Source organism: Paramacrobiotus metropolitanus, unplaced genomic scaffold (assembly GCF_019649055.1).
Source record: "Paramacrobiotus metropolitanus isolate TYO unplaced genomic scaffold, Prichtersi_v1.0 Parri_scaffold0000070, whole genome shotgun sequence".
In the NCBI taxonomy this organism is placed as follows: Eukaryota; Metazoa; Tardigrada; class Eutardigrada; order Parachela; family Macrobiotidae; genus Paramacrobiotus; species Paramacrobiotus metropolitanus.
In genome coordinates, this window is record NW_026570290.1 from 50,028 (window position 1) to 66,378 (window position 16,351).

Here is a 16,351-nt window from a genome sequence, read left to right on the forward strand (position 1 = left end):
ATGAATAATTCCACGCCAAAAATTAACGGGACATGGTTATACGCAGCGTACCAATACGAGTACACGGCATACCTGACCTTGACCCTGATTATCGCCATCTCGGGATGCCTTTTATCCGGGACATTCTTAGCTGTTCTCTTACGGCGCAAGTCGTTATTCTCCAGTTCGCGCTATCTGATTATCAGTCAAACCATAGCGGAGATGCTGCTTAACGGATTTTTTCTACCATCGGCCAGTATCGGTGCCTACGCAGCGGAGATCGATGGAAGCGGAGAAAGCGTCTTTTTCAACACCACCTTCTGTGTCCACCACACCTTCTTCTTCGTTGTCACGGTGGCCGTCAGCATGTGGGGATTATTCGCTCTGGCATTGAATCGTTTTTGTGCTATTAACATCGTCCAACCGCATCTCTACCAACGCTTTACATCACCAGCTGTGCAATGCGTTCAGATCATTTTGATATGTACGCTGAGCGTTATCATTAACCTGTATAACTACATGCCCAATGCGGTTGCGACTGCAGTAAAGCCACTGCGACAATGCTACAGCCGACCCAGCCAGTGGTACGCAGTGCGACAGGTCATCGGGACGTATTTGCCATTGGCCTTAACGGCTGCTTTATACATCCTCATTGCACTGAAACTCCTGCTGGAGAAGCGCTGGCAAAATCACCGGCAAGTTAAAACGACCACACCGCAGTCTAACAAGCCATCGCATGCAGACGCTCGCCGGATTAATTTAGCGAAAATATTGTGCATTACTGCCACTGTTCACAGTGTAACGTTTCTGCTGTATCCGCTGGCCCGGAGTTTCCAGGGAGGCGAGGTGCTCGACCCGGTGACTCCCTTGTGGTTTCGGAGCGTGTTCAACTTGGGTCTCTTATCATCACCGGTAATGCGTCAATAATTAAAAATGCTCTCTACCCTGTACGAAGAATGTCGGTGACTTTGTAGATCAGCTTCTTCATCATGAGTCGAGATTGCCAGCAGGATGTTATTCGGCTGTTCCGGTGTAAGAAGATTGCCGAGGGCGATTACAGTGGAAGTCACACACATTCCGACCACCATTCACAGCCGGGTGTCAACAAGCGGCAGACGCCTGCTTCCAGCCAACAAACTAAGCACAAAGCCAATCAGCCTGCAGTTTAGGGATGAACATCAAGTTGGTGGTCTGCAAGCCATTTTCAGCTGGAACCGTACCAACGTTTGCCGCCCTGTGATTACGCACAAGACCAGTCATTTCGCCATCGAACTGAACGGAAACTCGGTCAGACCTTTTCCCGTTTGTTCTGTCAAAATAATCCGTAAAAATAGTACGTTATGGCTTTCATGCCATGCAGCCGACAAGGTTTCATCGCACTTTGTGATCCCTGTGCCAATACCTAGATGCTAGCCCGCAAATTCTTATGTTTTATGCATTTTCATAACATTACGTTCTCTGGTTATAGTCAGTAAATCTCGTCTGGATGAAAAGAATATACAGAGCAAAACCTTTAACCTGCATTACGTTTTAATAAATACTTGCAAATTTTTTTATAGCATCTACCTGCGAAGTGCAAACACGAACTCACTTGTCAGTTATGAAAACTTCTTTAACTTTTCGGTTCGTAGTGAGCAGAGCGGCCGGAAACGGTTACGCACAACGTAAGTACTATACAGTCTCGTCAAATCCAAACAAAAATGTTTTACTACGCCGAGGATAGCTCGCCACTAACATCTAGGATAAAAGCTCGGCAATTAGGTAAACATGCCGTGCATACTGGCGCCGGAGTTTTGTTTTAATCTGGAGATCATGCACGTACGTACATCAGGACTTAGTAGAAATACATACAACTCCTTCTGCAAACGGCGTCGCAAATATCTTGCGCAAACATTAATTTTCTTTTCGCACGTTCTTTGTAATTTTTTGTGAACTCATGCCTTGCATGCAGCGTATATCGTGCAGACGCAGTCTCCTACATATAAGCAAATCAATTTGATTGATCTCTGGATATGTTTGCTGTGGCCGATCATCGTGCACGTGCATGCACTGCTCTGAGAAGTGTGAACTGACACACTCTGGAATTTGGTGATTCTGTTATCGGTCGGTTCACAAATGCATCCTGTCCATATTGTAAAAAAATTGTCTTCTGCCCGTGAGTGAACAGTAAAGGCCACAGTTCGTGCATCGTGCCGGTTGCTGGTAAGTATTCACAGTGACTGAGGTAATTAACATCTACTGACCTAAGAGTGCAAAAAAACAGGAAAAGATGCTTACGACAGTCAACCCTGGATAATAGTGAAACTGACATATACGTGATCAGAGCGTTGGTATATACTGTTCGTCAGCGTTAAAGGACGTTTATAGGATAATGGCAAAACATGACATTGTCGGCTGCAATAATTTTGGTATTAATATTGAATATCAATGTATTATGTATGACGAAGCAGTGGAAACCGGCCAAACAGTTTATTAATAAAGTCAACAGCTAGAGTGCAACACGAACACATCGAATGTATATACTGTAAATCACTAGAACAAAGTTCGTTGAGAAGCGCCTGCTTGCGTAATAAGCGCAAAAATGAAGCATCACTTTTTTGACCCTCGGTTGTACTTGTGCATAAAAAGTACACGGAACTGTGTACCTGTTCAGTTTATCACGGACTAATAGTAGATGTGAATTACGCTTATAATATTTGTTATCATATAGTCAACCTTTTTAAAATGTGCATTTTTTCCGGAAGCGTACAAACTTTAACACCAGAAACAAAGCAAGGACAGGTTAGCGCCCAGTACTTCCGTTTAATACAGCATTTATGTCCACGCCCATGACCTGCATGGACGCATTGGCACAGCCCACGGGATTTGCTAAGATGCAGTCGGGTCGGTTATCGTCGTACGGCTGCAGCGGAATATCCGCTGACGATAGGCAGTAGGGTGCGAAAATAGTATCCAGAATCCGGTCAATGTCCGCTTTGTCGCTGGACGATAACTTGGTGGGTCGGACGAGTGTGGCAACGTAAATTATCGGGGCTTCGCAGATTCTTGTATTCAGGTTGGGTTTGGCACACCCGTAGTCGATGGAGTATTTATTGTAATCGTACACTATGGCCATCACATGGATTTCTGGGTCTAAATAAAAAGGATTTAGACAATTCGCGAACAATATATGATTGTAACCGTTGTGGAAGTATACGACATTTAATATATGAAATTCTTTTAAATATTCAAATTCCGAAAGGTCATTCATTGTTATTCAGCGTCTCAGCAGTTCATTTTAGGCATTTACCCTACACGGCTTTTTGAACTGTAGCAATGCGCTTTACGTGCAAAACGAAAAGACTAAAAAAATCAGCAGTCAACCAAATAAAATTATAAGTAAACTTGTAATTTTCGCGAAACTTGCAATATGTAACGATAAATTTCTTAAGGTTTATGTCGTCTCTTACTGGGAGCGTAGGGCGGAACACTCTCGGACGCGTAGTCCATGATCATCTGGCTGCCATCCGCACCCACACGACTGATCCAGTGGTCGTACTGGCAGATGTATGTTACGCCCCCATCCGGCGTGGAGTAATAGGAACTGGGTAGCCACTGATATTCGGCATAGATATCCGTGAAAGGTACAGCAGTATCTTTGAGACCATACGAAGCGTAAATGTTGTTGAGGATGTTCGACGACTGACTGGGCGCAATTTGCCGGTACAAATACCACGCTCCCTGTACCTGGAAATTTAAGTAAAGACAAGTAATACTAACTTCGTCATAAATTCATCATTATTATTAATCAATAGAAGCTTAGTAAATATTAAAAAAAAGTAATAATTCAAATAATAAATAGGAATAAGGGTTTTGGTCAAAACTGACGACCCATAATTACGCATTTTGCAGCCTGAATATTTGGAAATTTAGTCAACGGCCTCAACGATGTGTTGAAGGTCTTTTTAATGTTCGTCACATCTGGAAATTATTATATTAATGACGTACTTTTTCCGGTATGTGCTTTTCCCAAGGAGGAATTGCAAGAGGGAAACCACACTTTTGACTGGGAACAGGAAGGTCGGAATAACCCTGTATTTTCTTCTCAAAACAATCCGGTGGGTCGATCAAAGGGCACAGTGGTAAATCTTTGGTGTAAATTGTTTTCGGAACATCGTTAAGCGTCAAGCAATACGGCTTCAGGATAGAACTAACGGTGTCGTCGATTCTCTGCATGACGTCGGCCGATAGTTCATCGGGCCGCTCACGTGTCTGTATGTAAAATACCGGCTTATCGCAGAATCCGCTGGTGTAGTTCGGCTGGGCGCATTGATAGTCGAAGCCGAAGACGCTGAAGTCGTAGTACGTGGCGATGTAGTTATCTGGTCCTAAAACAAATGCGTAATAGCACAATCAAATTGTACATTGTTTGGCTTAGTTTTGTGATTGGCAGTATTCGGAGTACACTGAGGATGGCGTTCGTAATAGATACTCGATACGAAAGAACGCCGGAGTCTCAACTTTAAGTCATAAGAAACCTGCCTTAGGAGTGTGTTTTTATAGAATGACCTTGCCAACGGTTTTGTGTGTGTACGTACTGGATGTAGCTCAATGATTCTTGTGTTATGTGCAAGCTTTTACACTTAGTAAAAGCATAATTAATTATGTAGTACGTAGCTATGTATATATATAGGTAATAAAACAAAAATTAAGCAAGTAAGATGCAACAGCCATGAAAAAAATTATCATAAAAAATATATTAGAGCTGCTGTAATGTCCTTCTGTTTGGTACCTAGTTTTTTCTTGCATTTTGATTTTTATTACAGTTATCGAATATGGGTGAATTAAATAGGATGTTCACAAGTAAAAGCTCCCGTTCATGTACACGATTTTGGTACCGGGCATTGTACCGGGTCACTTTCTTTAGTAAAAATGTTAGAGCTACACCTTCTCGTTAAATGATGGGTGATACAAGATTCGGTTATAGTACAATATTTATTTGTTGCTTACTGGGTATATAGCCATCCTGATCGGACGATATCTCGCCCAGCTGTCGACCGTCCGCCAGTTGGTACCCCGACCAAAAGGAATACGTGCAGGTGCGGTTGTCGCTGCGGTACTGCATCAGCTGAAACCACTGGGTCTCTGCCGCCTGCCCGGTGCCTGGCTCGTGCGTCTGCTGAATGCCCACGTCCACGTAGTAGGAATTGACCGGAATGGGCGGGGTCTGACGGTAGCTGTACCACACGCCTTCACTCTGCAATACATCGCAATGTGAAGCGTACCAACATCGATCCAGAGTACTCATAAAATTACTACAAGGTCCTACTGCGTTGTGTATATATAACTTGATCATGAAAGTCAAACAAAAATTTAAATTTAAAATGTACATAGACTGCTTAATTCATAGTAATTATTGCATATATTGCAGCTGCTGCGCAAATCAAACACCGGATAAAATAACAAGCAAATACATTAATTCTGTTGAAATACGAACGTTAAATCGTTAATACTCGTATCTTACCGCTGCCGGTTGGCCTGGCTGTGAAGGAAGGGTGTTTGGTATGCCGCATCGTTGCGGCACTTGCGTAGAGTAAGAATAGTCGTTGTCCCTGCCATAAGCAAGTTTGTCATTGAAGGTGTCCTGAAAGGGAACAATCCCGTTCACTAAAGGTATCAGGAGTCCTATAAAACGGTGTACGTGCTTTTACGATACTATCGTTAATTGTAATTACAGATATAAACACCGTAGATGAAAACTTAGAAAAACAAGTACATGTCTTGAAGTACGTGTTTTACGTAAAAGGGCTTAGACAGCCGGTTTATTCTTATCACGCTGTAAGCACAATTAATGAAGCCCGGATGGTAATGTAAGAAGGTACTGATTTAATAAGTAACTAATTGCTTTGTGGCAGTCGAAGAGGAAATTGAACCGTGGAGCAGATTACAGGTGCTTCACTACATTAACTATGGAAGGTCATGTAGCGCATAGGCTAATTTTTGCAAAGGTTATCTTACCCAGTAGCTGAAATGGATAGAAGAAAATCCCAACTTGTTTGCGGAATAAGTGTATCCTTATTACAGAAAAATCCATAGCTGCGCACAGTGATAGATAAGTATTGCAATAACAGAACAGTGCAGGGGCTCAACGCAAACAAAGTTCACTGGAGATTATGCCTTTTGCATCATAAGGAAACAGATGAACGGTATGATATACTTTCTACAACTTAACTACATGATACACTTTTTTTTGGTAAATCGTAATTATAGATTTTGTAGCGGCAAACCTCCAGACTAGACGCGATTATATAAGCGGAAAAAATATTCACGAAAATCTATCACAACGTCCAGCTGTACATATACAGTAGTGTGTTTGGCTCGTGCGGCTCCGTTTTCCGTCACTGTCGTATGGCATTAATTCTGTCAACATGTAATTGTTACTTGGTGTGATTTATGGCAGATTAAGGCGACCAAAGGGTGACGTACGCGCGTTTTGATGGTCAGTGGACGTCCATTAGACGGCGCGATACCTTTCTGCTGCACGGCATATTGTTTAATACACGGCGCTAATCACTCAATATATAAATCAGTTTCAGTAATTTGTACATTTTTGTAGCATCATAATTGGTGTACGCAAAAGTCACATTCTGATGGATGAGCCACGCGTCGGCATCCACGCAGAAAATGGACAAAAAACGGTCATTCAAGCGGCAACTAATTTTCCTGTAATTTATGCACAAAGAAAGCCGCATGGAAACACCTGTTTTAATAGCACTAAATTACTCAGCATTTTTGTTCAACCAAAAGACCGTGAACTTTTAGTTTTTGATCAATAAATTTATAATAAGCATGCAAACGCCCGTATGGTACTTAATAAAAATGTTTTCATTTCTTATCAGTTTTTATTCAACCAAAATGCTAATTAATTGTTAATTATGAATCAGTATATTAGTGTTTTCATCGCATTTCTGTCGCACAAAAATGTCTGCATTTATTTTTTAATTACCTAGCATTTTTAATTTCCAATCAACAATTTATTACAGGTTTTTTCTGTGCTTTCTGCCGCATAAAAACACGCCTCCGTTTATTTTTATAGTTTTAATTATTCAGCATTCTTCTCCAATCATTCAATCAAAAGATAGTGAATGATTACTGCGAAACCAGCACTTAATTTATTACAGTGTTTTCTGTGGTTTTCCAGCTTTGGTGCCTTCGTTATCCTTCAAATTACGTGGAGAAACAGTCTTCGCACAAATAAAAAAAAACCAAACTCACTGTGCAGAAAAAGAGGTCGACGCAATACACCCACTAGCACAAAAAATGCTAATTCAACCCAGCGAAACTTTCAAAACTATTGAGAGCCACTTCAATTCCAACACCAATAAAATAATTTACAGCTGAGATTGTCGTTGCACTTCGCCGAAAACGGTTAAAAATCCCTCAATATTCCGCAGACTCGCCACCAATGCCGTGTTCTTCGGGCTATGAAAAAGCAATGCCGATAATAAATTTTAAAATAATTTTATGATAACAATAAACTAAAATATTATTTATTTAAATAATTGCACCTGACTATCAGTAACTGTGACTTTCGTCAACGCCGTTGAGAAATAAATTAAAATTTCTTTAAATTTAATAAATTAATTTTTTTCCAAGAATTTAAATAAAACGTCAGTAATAAAATAACCAGAACCATTCTCCAAAAAACGAGCGAATTTCGTACAAACCTTTTCAGTTCGCGGTCAATCTGGGAGAGCGCGTAGACAGGAATATAGTTTCCGGACAGAACATGGCGTAAAATCCATGCCAGTGCACACAGTTGAATTTTACTCGTCAGCACAACGGGGGCAGTCGCTCCAAACTGCAACCACCACGCGGTTAACAACAATCAACAATTATGTAATATAAATAATAAATACAGACTAGAATATCCTTCAATATATTTTCTACATATAAACGCAGATATTACCATACTTGATAGAATATTTGAATAATACATAATATTTAAATAATCATTTAATATTCGTAAAAAATATAAACAACTCAATATTATTTTGTTTTTATCTGTTCGTATATAAACGCATTCACCAGTCCGCAGCATCGGAAGAATTCCTCAAAAAATGTGTGTCCGGCCGTCATGATGGCGTATGACAGCAAATACTCTGCAAAAATAATCCATATACAAAAGAATTTTAATATTTGATTTTTATAAAAAAAAATCGCCATGCGAAAAGAGAAGATAAGTATCTGAATAAACTGAATAAGGAAATTAATTAGTATATTTTTGCATAGTTACCCGTGTACTGCAGTGTTGCTTCCAACAAATGATCCGCGAGTAAACGCTACACATAGAAAATACAGCCATAATTAATACAAGCATCACAACAAAGAGCACTGTCACATCACAACGTCAAATGCACTGTCACTGCAAAAAGCCAAAAATATATGTACGAGGATTACTTGATCTGGACTGGTACCTGAATATGGTCTTCCTCGCCAGCCAGTTTCTGAATATTGTCACCAACCATGACAACCAGACGGTGGATAACCTGATAATACTGCTGCGCCTGTTGAAAAGGATAAAACAAACAATGACCGTAGGGACCTTTTCCACATAAAGGAAGATACTTCTTCATCATATAAGCACAGATTACGTTTATTTAATGGAATTTTAATATATATTAATTTTAACATCATATCCACCTCAAACATAGTGTTGAGCTGCGTCACGGTATATCCGAGATATTTGAAACAGTTGTTCCGCTCCAGTCGTTGACCATACTGTAAAATAAAAAGACCATTACTGTCCCGATAATAATCAGATCCATGCCCGGGAAAAACTATCATCAAAACTGAAGAGCACGATTTCATTAAAATTTAAAATGCGCATAGAATACTCCACCAACTGTACCATCATGAACCATCGTACCATGCCACAACACTACGCTATTGCCACTACTATCCCAAAAGGCCGAAACGTCCGGGGAAAGCGGCGCATTTAATCATTTCAGTGTTACAATATACATGTAACGACATTACAAAGTACCTATTTCCTTAAGAATTCACGTATTATTATTATTATTATTATTATTATCATTACCGTTATTTTTATTGCGTTAAAAGTTATTATTACGTAATGTCGTTAAATCCCGTTGAGACAGATATTTACTAAGTAAGCTATTCGAAAACGTTTTGAATGAAATTAATTAAATTCCAAAGACTGTGCACGAAATTTGGTTTGATTTTACGAAATAAGAATTTCACCAATCATAGGGATCAACGATAAAACGGATAGTTTTAAAGTCGCAAGTCACGGTCGCATTTTAGTACTGGTAGTAAATTCACCCATATTAAACATGTACGAACTACGCGCGTTACACATTTCCAGTAGAATACACTAGTGATAACAGTGGTCTGTCTTACGGACTCTTACCCGATCCACAACGGCAAACGCATCACTATCATCGGCCGCCGACGAGGGGAAAGTCACATCCCACATGCCCTCGCCGTGCTGCTCCAGAAGGAAATCATCCACCTCATCGCCGTCGCCTTCGCTGGGCGTCTCGCCGTTAGTGTCGACGGAATAGGCGGCGTTCTCCTCGCCCTCCACCACATCATCCTCCTCCCCCGATTCCTCTTCTTCATCGCTGCCCGCATCATCATACGTGTGCCCACCGGCCAGGCGTCTGTATTGTACCGAAACGAATTTTTTCTCAACGGACCAAAGACATGCGGCATCACATCGAAATCAGTTATTTTATCAACAGTTTAAAACTATTCAGAAAAATCAGAAAAATAACAGTAAAGAAGATTATGCTGAAGCTGCCGTTTTACCAAAATTAAAAAGAAATAAAATGGGCAATTTCAAAACCAAAAAGTGTAGAACAAACGCAACAGACTAATGAATAAATAAATGGCACAAGAAATAATAAAGTAAATAAAAATAAATAACTACAGAAACGAATGAAGCGAGTTTACATTATATAAAAAATTAACTGAATAAACATAAATTGTTGGGCTTATTAGACAACGGGATCTATTGGACGAGTACCATACAAAATTAATATAAACGAATTTTGAGGAAAACGCTACGTAGTTTACAACCATAATTTATACAGCCAAAAAACCTATTAATGAAACCCAATCCGAAAAACTTACGCCTTAATCACTCCTTCCTTTCCCATTTCTCTGAACCGCGCTTCGAACAAATTCCTCATGGTGCGGCTCTCGAAGAAATCGTTGCCCTTGAGCACCAGCTCCTGCAGGGCGGGCATGCGCGACAGCAGATCCAAGACTTCTTGGTGCTCTTTCTTATCGATATTGTTTTCGCCGATGTCTAATGTCTACAGATGAAAACAGCAGACAAATAATAATAATTCTTCGACTACATCAGTCTACATGTATTCCTACTTCGCTTGGCCCATTATTTCAATCAGTACCGCTTTAGGGATCAATATATTATTCACTTGACCGAATTGACAGCCCCTGCGGCGGGCGGCTGCATGAAAAGTTACGGCTGGCTGAAATGCAGTCTCTGTACTGATTAAATATTTCCGATCGATCTTGGGTTGTAATTTTGGGTTGGGCCCCCAACCACTCTAGTGTTACCTTGGGCGGTGGCACTGGAGTCAAAAACAAAAAAAAATGTTTTCACATTAAAGTAATGGGCCAAGCGATAACTGCCTAACTTGTTAAAACTGGGATAACTGATTCAGATAATGGGCCAAGCGAAGCATTTATTTTATAAATATCTTCCTTTTTTCCATTATTATTATGAGCCGAAAAAACGCCCTCGGTGTGTATAACTACAGCACAGCAGATGCCACAATAATAAAATTAAAAAAAATAAACTACTAGCAACTTACTTTCAGTGATGAGCAGTTTTTCTGGAGAGCAGCCAAGATTTTCACCATTCCCTTGGAACTGATAAGACAGGAATTCAGACGGAGATCCTCTAGTTTCGGCCAATTGGGAACCGCCTAAAAACCAGAAAACGTGAAAGAAAAAGGGAAAACACACTATTCTAACAGCGACGGAATTGCCTTGTCGAATGCTGCTATTTTAAAAATGTGCCGAACGGACACACCACACAGCAGCGAAATACAGTATTAAGAACTGGTAACCAAATTCGGGTGAAGATATGGAAACTACATCGTACCTCAGCAATGGCCACTTCCGCTTCACCATTGGCGGTATTATCCAGAATGTCCAGAAATCGCAGCCCCTTATTCTGCGCTAATCCCCGCATTAAACCGGCCACACCCGCGGACTGAATGCCACACTGGTACATCTCCACTTCTTCCAAGGAACCCATCGTCTACCGCAAAAAATACATTAATTAAATTAATCGAACTTAAACAAAATTTTAAATGAAAAATTCAATACAAATGAGAACAAGTCGTTTACAAATAAAACACAATATCAAAGAAATAAAAATCACTGTCTAAACAAAAAAGAACTTCATCTAATTTACCAAGAAAGCACACCGTTAAAAAATTGAGACTGAATAAAGTACAATATAAAAATGAATACTAATATTAAACGATAATATTTAACAAAAATTCATGTCTGAATAAAATGAACATTACAATTTACAAGCACCAACAATATCTAACAAACAAAATTAAAATAACGAACACTCCAACAGCAAACTTAAACGATCAAATTAAAAGGGAAAACACAACTAACGGGAAAAATTGTACAACCATATAAACTATATTAAATCAATAAAGAGCTTACCAAAAAAATTAAACTAAAAATTACAATAGACTTGAAGGTACCAATGGAATAAAAACCACAAGCTATGGAGAAAATCTGTCCGCGAAGAATGTGTCAAAACACCCGCCAAGACTCACCGCAAAGACATTCCCTAGCGCCAGCGCCCCGCCGTTCTCCAGGCGGTTCTTGGAGGCCTTGACGGTGCGCAGCTTCACCCGCTCGCCATCAGCCACGGCATTGGCCAGCAGTTCCGACAGCATGGCGCTCAGCTCCCGTCCGCCCTCGGGACTCAGTCCCTGGTCGCTCATCCGCAGCACCTGCAGCCCGTAACAGCAGCGCCCCGTCAACACGGCCGCCATGCCGCGGATGCCCGTGCCCCGCAACGCGTTCTCCGACAGATCCAGCAGCCGCAGACGGCATCCGGAGCGCGCTATGCCCGCGGCCAGGGATTCCTAGGGAAAGGCAGGCATCTAATACATGAACACGCAAACCCGCGACAAGCATTTTAAAAAAATGAAAATGACTGTAAAAAACCGGTTTGTTTACTGTACGATAGTTGTACGTAAAAATAATTGTTTTATTACATTGAAAATCAAATCACAAAAAAATTTGTCTATAAATCGGTTAATTATGCAATAGCAATCTCTAATAAACTGTGAAAAATGAGGAACGACAAATGAGATGAACTAAAAAAGAACAGAGAAACAGCACTGAAAACAAACAAAATCCTCAGAAACTGCGTGAAATAATTGGATTTTCCAATTTAAAATTACGATAGTACGCATAAATTGGTCAACGAAAAAATAAGAAATTCATGATAAAATGTTTTAATGCAGCATTATATTAAGTACGCTGTATTAAAAAATAATTCTCAAATTCCACACAATCAATCACTAACACAAGTTACACAACAACGATGACATTTTTCCTGCGTATTGTCGAAAATTCAGCAAAAAGATATTTTTGTACATACCAGGCACTGTACCACTTCATCGATATCGCGGCCTTTGAACGCGGCAACCATATGAAGTTCCTGAAAAGCAGAACTTCAATGTTCACCCTGCGGTTTAAATGGTAGAAATGCGGAATTTAAAAATGCGGATTATATAACATTATGCTGGTATTTCACACTTAATTATCGACAGATATTTCCATATCGAATTTTCTCTGACTCTATTTGCAATGATTTCGAAGCATTTATCATCGACCGAATGTTTCGTTCGGTCTGCGGCATAAAGCCAAAAAACAGAGGAAATATTGTCCCGCATTTGTACGGGATACCTTGAGTTCTCCGCAGTTCGCCATTGCATTGCCAATAACTTTGGCCACCTCTTTCCCGATGCTGATATTCCCGCGATCGCTCAAATGCACTACTTCAACATTCCTGGATGCGGGGGGTTGTAATGCAGCCAGAAATTGTGGAACTAGGTAAAAACATCGTTAATTACGCAGCACAGAACCAATCGATCAGGATCAATGAAGGGGACAAATCGAGCTTACTCTGATCGGGGCTTTCCAGTTTAAACCGCGAGGGATCACTGGGTTTGTCCGTTTTCAGCGGAATAAAGTGATCCTGAAGGCTGACAGTCGACATATTTGCGGCAGGTATCGTCGCAGAATTTTTACTCGAGAGAAAGGGAGAAAAGGCTTCGAAGAATCACCACAATCCGACTAGCAAGTCAGCAACAAACCACTGTAAAAAGCCTGAAGTTTGAACTGGCAGTTATTAGTTTTGTCATCAAGCGGAGACTGTGCACTTGTGCAGTGCAAATGGAAGTAAGCGTCACGAGCCGAGGTTACACATTCCGTGCAATACAGTTCTCCCTGGTGAATTTTGTTGGCTTTTCTTGTGGAATACTGTATTCCGAATACAGTCAAAATCTTTCCTGAATGCAATGAAGTCTGAATGGTGTTATAAATTTAAAACGACATATTCGGAACAAATAACTGAAAGCTGCCGTTACGAATACAGACACCTTAAAATTTCTCGTTCTTTTTAGGTGCATTATACCGTAAATGCATAATATGGAAATTATGGACGCCGGCGGTGTTCTACATTATGTACTTATGGTTCTGTTTTACGCGTATCGGTGCTCTACCATGTTCCGCAGAAGTACTGGGCTTACCAGTAAGTTGGTTTTGCGTTACGAGCAACAGCTATTAATAAAAATAAGCATTATTCACGGTTTTCATCGGTACCCTTCTACTGTAATTCAAGTACTTACAAGTTACAACAGCAAGTTTTACATTTTACAAGTTTGCATCAGAAGCGTACCAGTGAAAATGTGAAGTTATATTGATTAACTAAACGCGTTCAAGCGTTTAACCATTTCAGTTCCCCAGATTGCTAAAGCAGAAATCAGTTTTATTGTAAAACTAAAATGTATGCTTTAGCACGCTTTTTGCGAATTCAAATGGTTAAACGCTTGAACGGGTTTTGCTCACCAATACTATATAGCTTAACTTCACATAATGTACAGTCAGTATGTACAATATGTGTGTACTGTGTACGCTATTCGGTCTCTTGAACTTATGCTGCAGAATGATGCAGATGCATTACCAAAATCAGGTTAATAGTATGTCTCTGGAATTTAAAGATGCAGTGTTTTCAATTTTCCTGAATTTAAGTTTAGCGTTAAATGCTGAAGTTTCATGTCAATGAACATAAGCACAATATCTGTCGATCTGCTTCATTCGATTTATATTCTGACCGTGGCTTATAAGTTGCAAAATAACCTTTCGATTGTTCTAGGGGGCTGTTATACAAATGATATCGATGAAATATATTAACCATCATGTACGTACATACTTTATAGTTTATACAAATTGATTTAAGATCAGTACGTATACTTATATTATACAGTCGTGCACTTACTGGTTAGTCATACCACAATTAACAAGTTAGCCCTTCAGTGCCAGATTGAACACCACAAATTGCTTTTAATAAGCACCTCCATTTAGATCTTGCACGAATATCACTGCCGATACTTGTAATTTTGTACGTACATGTATGTATACGCATTCTGTCGACGTGTTTCTTTTTTCAGCCATCAATTATAAAAAATGGCCTATTGGACGGGAAACAGAAAACAGAATAACCTTAATAAATCATGTATCCAGATAACAAAATCATAAGCATAATAAAACTTAAGCTGAGAATTTTTGGAAAGGTCAACGAATGAACACAGATCGTGATGCGCTCCTAACATTGTCAGACTGCACAATGATTCCCGTCGTATATTTATTTATCCATATGGAGCAGCGCCACCGGGGTAGCCTCCGGCGGCGCCGGGATATCCTCCTCCATTATACCCTCCGTAACTTTGCGCCGGGCCGTTGCCATAGACCAACGGTTGGCCGTAATACGTCTGGACGGCGTACGGGACATTGGGCAACGCCCCGCCCAGGTAGGGCTGGGCGTAGGAGCCGGGCAGCGGTGTGCCGTAGGGCGCGCCACCGTACCCGCCATATCCACCATAAGGAGGTTGACCGTATGCTCTAACAGCACACAATACAAATCACATCAACGGGCATTCGTGAAAAAGAAATTAAGACCACCGACATACCCGACTGCTCCGTAGGCTGGCTGCTGATTATATCCATATGTCCCGCCGTAGTTGGAGACGTTATAAGTGGCGGTGAAGTTGGCGCTGAGGTTGGTGTCGGTGAAATTGACCGGTAGATAGGAGGACTGGACCGCGCTGAGGATGTAGTTGATGAGAGAGGTATTAGCCACCGTCGATAGACACGGATTGTACCCATACGGCGCATACGACGGTGACGGTCCATAGATCTGCTGAGCATAGGTAAAGGGCTGCCCCTGCGGACAGGGTGGCCCACCATAGCCGCCGCCGTAAGGCGGCCCCCCGCCGGGATATTGGGAATCCACACTGGGCAGCCAGCTCCCCAGTATGAGCGCCCAAAAGGTCACGACATTTCGTAAGCATTGAGAGGTGGCTTGTTGAGCGAGTAGCGAGTCAGTCAGCAACATTGTCCGTTAGAACAGGCAGCCTCTTAGTTGTCGATGGTCACTGTTTTGATTACCGTATATCCATGCAGCTGCTTTTTTTGCGCGATACAGCAGCCTGATTTTGGCCCCATGCGACCGTTCAGGCTTGGCCGATGGCCCTGCACAACAGCGCCATTTGACCGCTGTTGCCGCGAATTACTACCGCGCTGTCCGCACCGATCGGCCGTGTACCGTATATCGAATACAGATTTTCCTGCCAGATAGACGACGCACATGTGCCATCTGCAGCATTTTGCGTCCACGATTATGCAGAGCGGATAACCATGAGGATGCATTAGGAAGGCAAATTATTGTAATGTGCCAGCAGTTAATTCCTTGTTAGTTTCGACTTCTGCTGAACTAACCATGCTTACACTAATTTAGGCCGCCCAAGTAATACCGGTGAGTTGCTTATCGTATGCTAAATTACAGTACCTCTAGCATAGTATCATTCCACTGCATGTGTCGGCATAAAAACTGACCGTGACCGTGGAAGCATGCTGAACGCCTCATCGTGAAATTATTCCACCCTGTCGTCGGCTTTGATTATGTAGTTTGCAAATGGCTGCTGAATGCTGATTTCAACCGTGTGCATTAGCACTCCCATACAGCTACATTGTCCGTATTCCAATGTAGTTATGTGATCCACTAAACTGGCGGCAGTTA

General features: G+C 41.1%; 4 protein-coding genes across 4 annotated transcripts in view; 1 reads left to right on the forward strand and 3 right to left on the reverse strand.

The window, feature by feature from the left end:
- On the forward strand, positions 1 to 1,148 carry LOC129594624 (histamine H2 receptor-like). Its single transcript, XM_055491375.1, has 2 exons — positions 1 to 891; positions 954 to 1,148. The coding sequence occupies exons 1-2, from the start codon at positions 1 to 3 to the stop codon at positions 1,146 to 1,148; spliced, it is 1,086 nt and encodes a 361-aa protein (XP_055347350.1).
- A 1,294-nt stretch (positions 1,149 to 2,442) lies between these two features.
- LOC129594609 (uncharacterized) lies at positions 2,443 to 6,216 on the reverse strand. Its single transcript, XM_055491356.1, has 6 exons — positions 5,977 to 6,216; positions 5,483 to 5,643; positions 4,969 to 5,215; positions 3,967 to 4,346; positions 3,429 to 3,705; positions 2,443 to 3,111 (listed from the first exon to the last, which is right to left on the reverse strand). The coding sequence occupies exons 1-6, from the start codon at positions 6,050 to 6,052 to the stop codon at positions 2,762 to 2,764; spliced, it is 1,491 nt and encodes a 496-aa protein (XP_055347331.1). The 5' UTR covers positions 6,053 to 6,216; the 3' UTR covers positions 2,443 to 2,761.
- Positions 6,217 to 7,118: 902 nt separating this feature from the next.
- Positions 7,119 to 16,351, reverse strand: part of LOC129594608 (ran GTPase-activating protein-like) — a 39,631-nt gene continuing 30,398 nt past the window's right edge. Inside the window, exons 2-15 of the mRNA XM_055491355.1 lie at positions 13,177 to 13,358; positions 12,958 to 13,100; positions 12,650 to 12,709; positions 11,814 to 12,128; positions 11,117 to 11,275; positions 10,824 to 10,937; positions 10,117 to 10,301; positions 9,392 to 9,644; positions 8,662 to 8,739; positions 8,436 to 8,525; positions 8,255 to 8,300; positions 8,047 to 8,120; positions 7,686 to 7,819; positions 7,119 to 7,440 (exon numbers count right to left, since the gene is read on the reverse strand). Coding sequence (XP_055347330.1) covers positions 7,350 to 7,440; positions 7,686 to 7,819; positions 8,047 to 8,120; positions 8,255 to 8,300; positions 8,436 to 8,525; positions 8,662 to 8,739; positions 9,392 to 9,644; positions 10,117 to 10,301; positions 10,824 to 10,937; positions 11,117 to 11,275; positions 11,814 to 12,128; positions 12,650 to 12,709; positions 12,958 to 13,100; positions 13,177 to 13,270 — 1,836 coding nt within the window. The 5' untranslated portion in view covers positions 13,271 to 13,358 and the 3' untranslated portion in view covers positions 7,119 to 7,349. The remainder of the gene's footprint in view (positions 7,441 to 7,685; positions 7,820 to 8,046; positions 8,121 to 8,254; positions 8,301 to 8,435; positions 8,526 to 8,661; positions 8,740 to 9,391; positions 9,645 to 10,116; positions 10,302 to 10,823; positions 10,938 to 11,116; positions 11,276 to 11,813; positions 12,129 to 12,649; positions 12,710 to 12,957; positions 13,101 to 13,176; positions 13,359 to 16,351) is intronic.
- LOC129594614 (shematrin-like protein 1) lies at positions 14,710 to 15,766 on the reverse strand. Its single transcript, XM_055491363.1, has 2 exons — positions 15,243 to 15,766; positions 14,710 to 15,174 (listed from the first exon to the last, which is right to left on the reverse strand). The coding sequence occupies exons 1-2, from the start codon at positions 15,665 to 15,667 to the stop codon at positions 14,922 to 14,924; spliced, it is 678 nt and encodes a 225-aa protein (XP_055347338.1). The 5' UTR covers positions 15,668 to 15,766; the 3' UTR covers positions 14,710 to 14,921.

What these genes read in the sequence shown, in the direction of transcription:
- LOC129594624 (XM_055491375.1), top strand. Translation starts at nt 1, where the DNA reads ATGAATAATTCCACGCCAAAAATTAACGGGACATGGTTATACGCAGCG. An exon ending in TGGGTCTCTTATCATCACCG is followed by an intron (nt 892 to 953) that starts GTAATGCGTCAA and finishes GTGACTTTGTAG; the next exon opens with ATCAGCTTCTTCATCATGAG.
- LOC129594614 (XM_055491363.1), bottom strand. Translation starts at nt 15,667, where the DNA reads ATGTTGCTGACTGACTCGCTACTCGCTCAACAAGCCACCTCTCAATGC. An exon ending in CCAGCCTACGGAGCAGTCGG is followed by an intron (nt 15,175 to 15,242) that starts GTATGTCGGTGG and finishes GTGTGCTGTTAG; the next exon opens with AGCATACGGTCAACCTCCTT.
- LOC129594609 (XM_055491356.1), bottom strand. Translation starts at nt 6,052, where the DNA reads ATGGATTTTTCTGTAATAAGGATACACTTATTCCGCAAACAAGTTGGG. An exon ending in AGCCAGGCCAACCGGCAGCG is followed by an intron (nt 5,216 to 5,482) that starts GTAAGATACGAG and finishes GATGTATTGCAG; the next exon opens with AGTGAAGGCGTGTGGTACAG. An exon ending in TCAGGATGGCTATATACCCA is followed by an intron (nt 4,347 to 4,968) that starts GTAAGCAACAAA and finishes CATTTGTTTTAG; the next exon opens with GACCAGATAACTACATCGCC.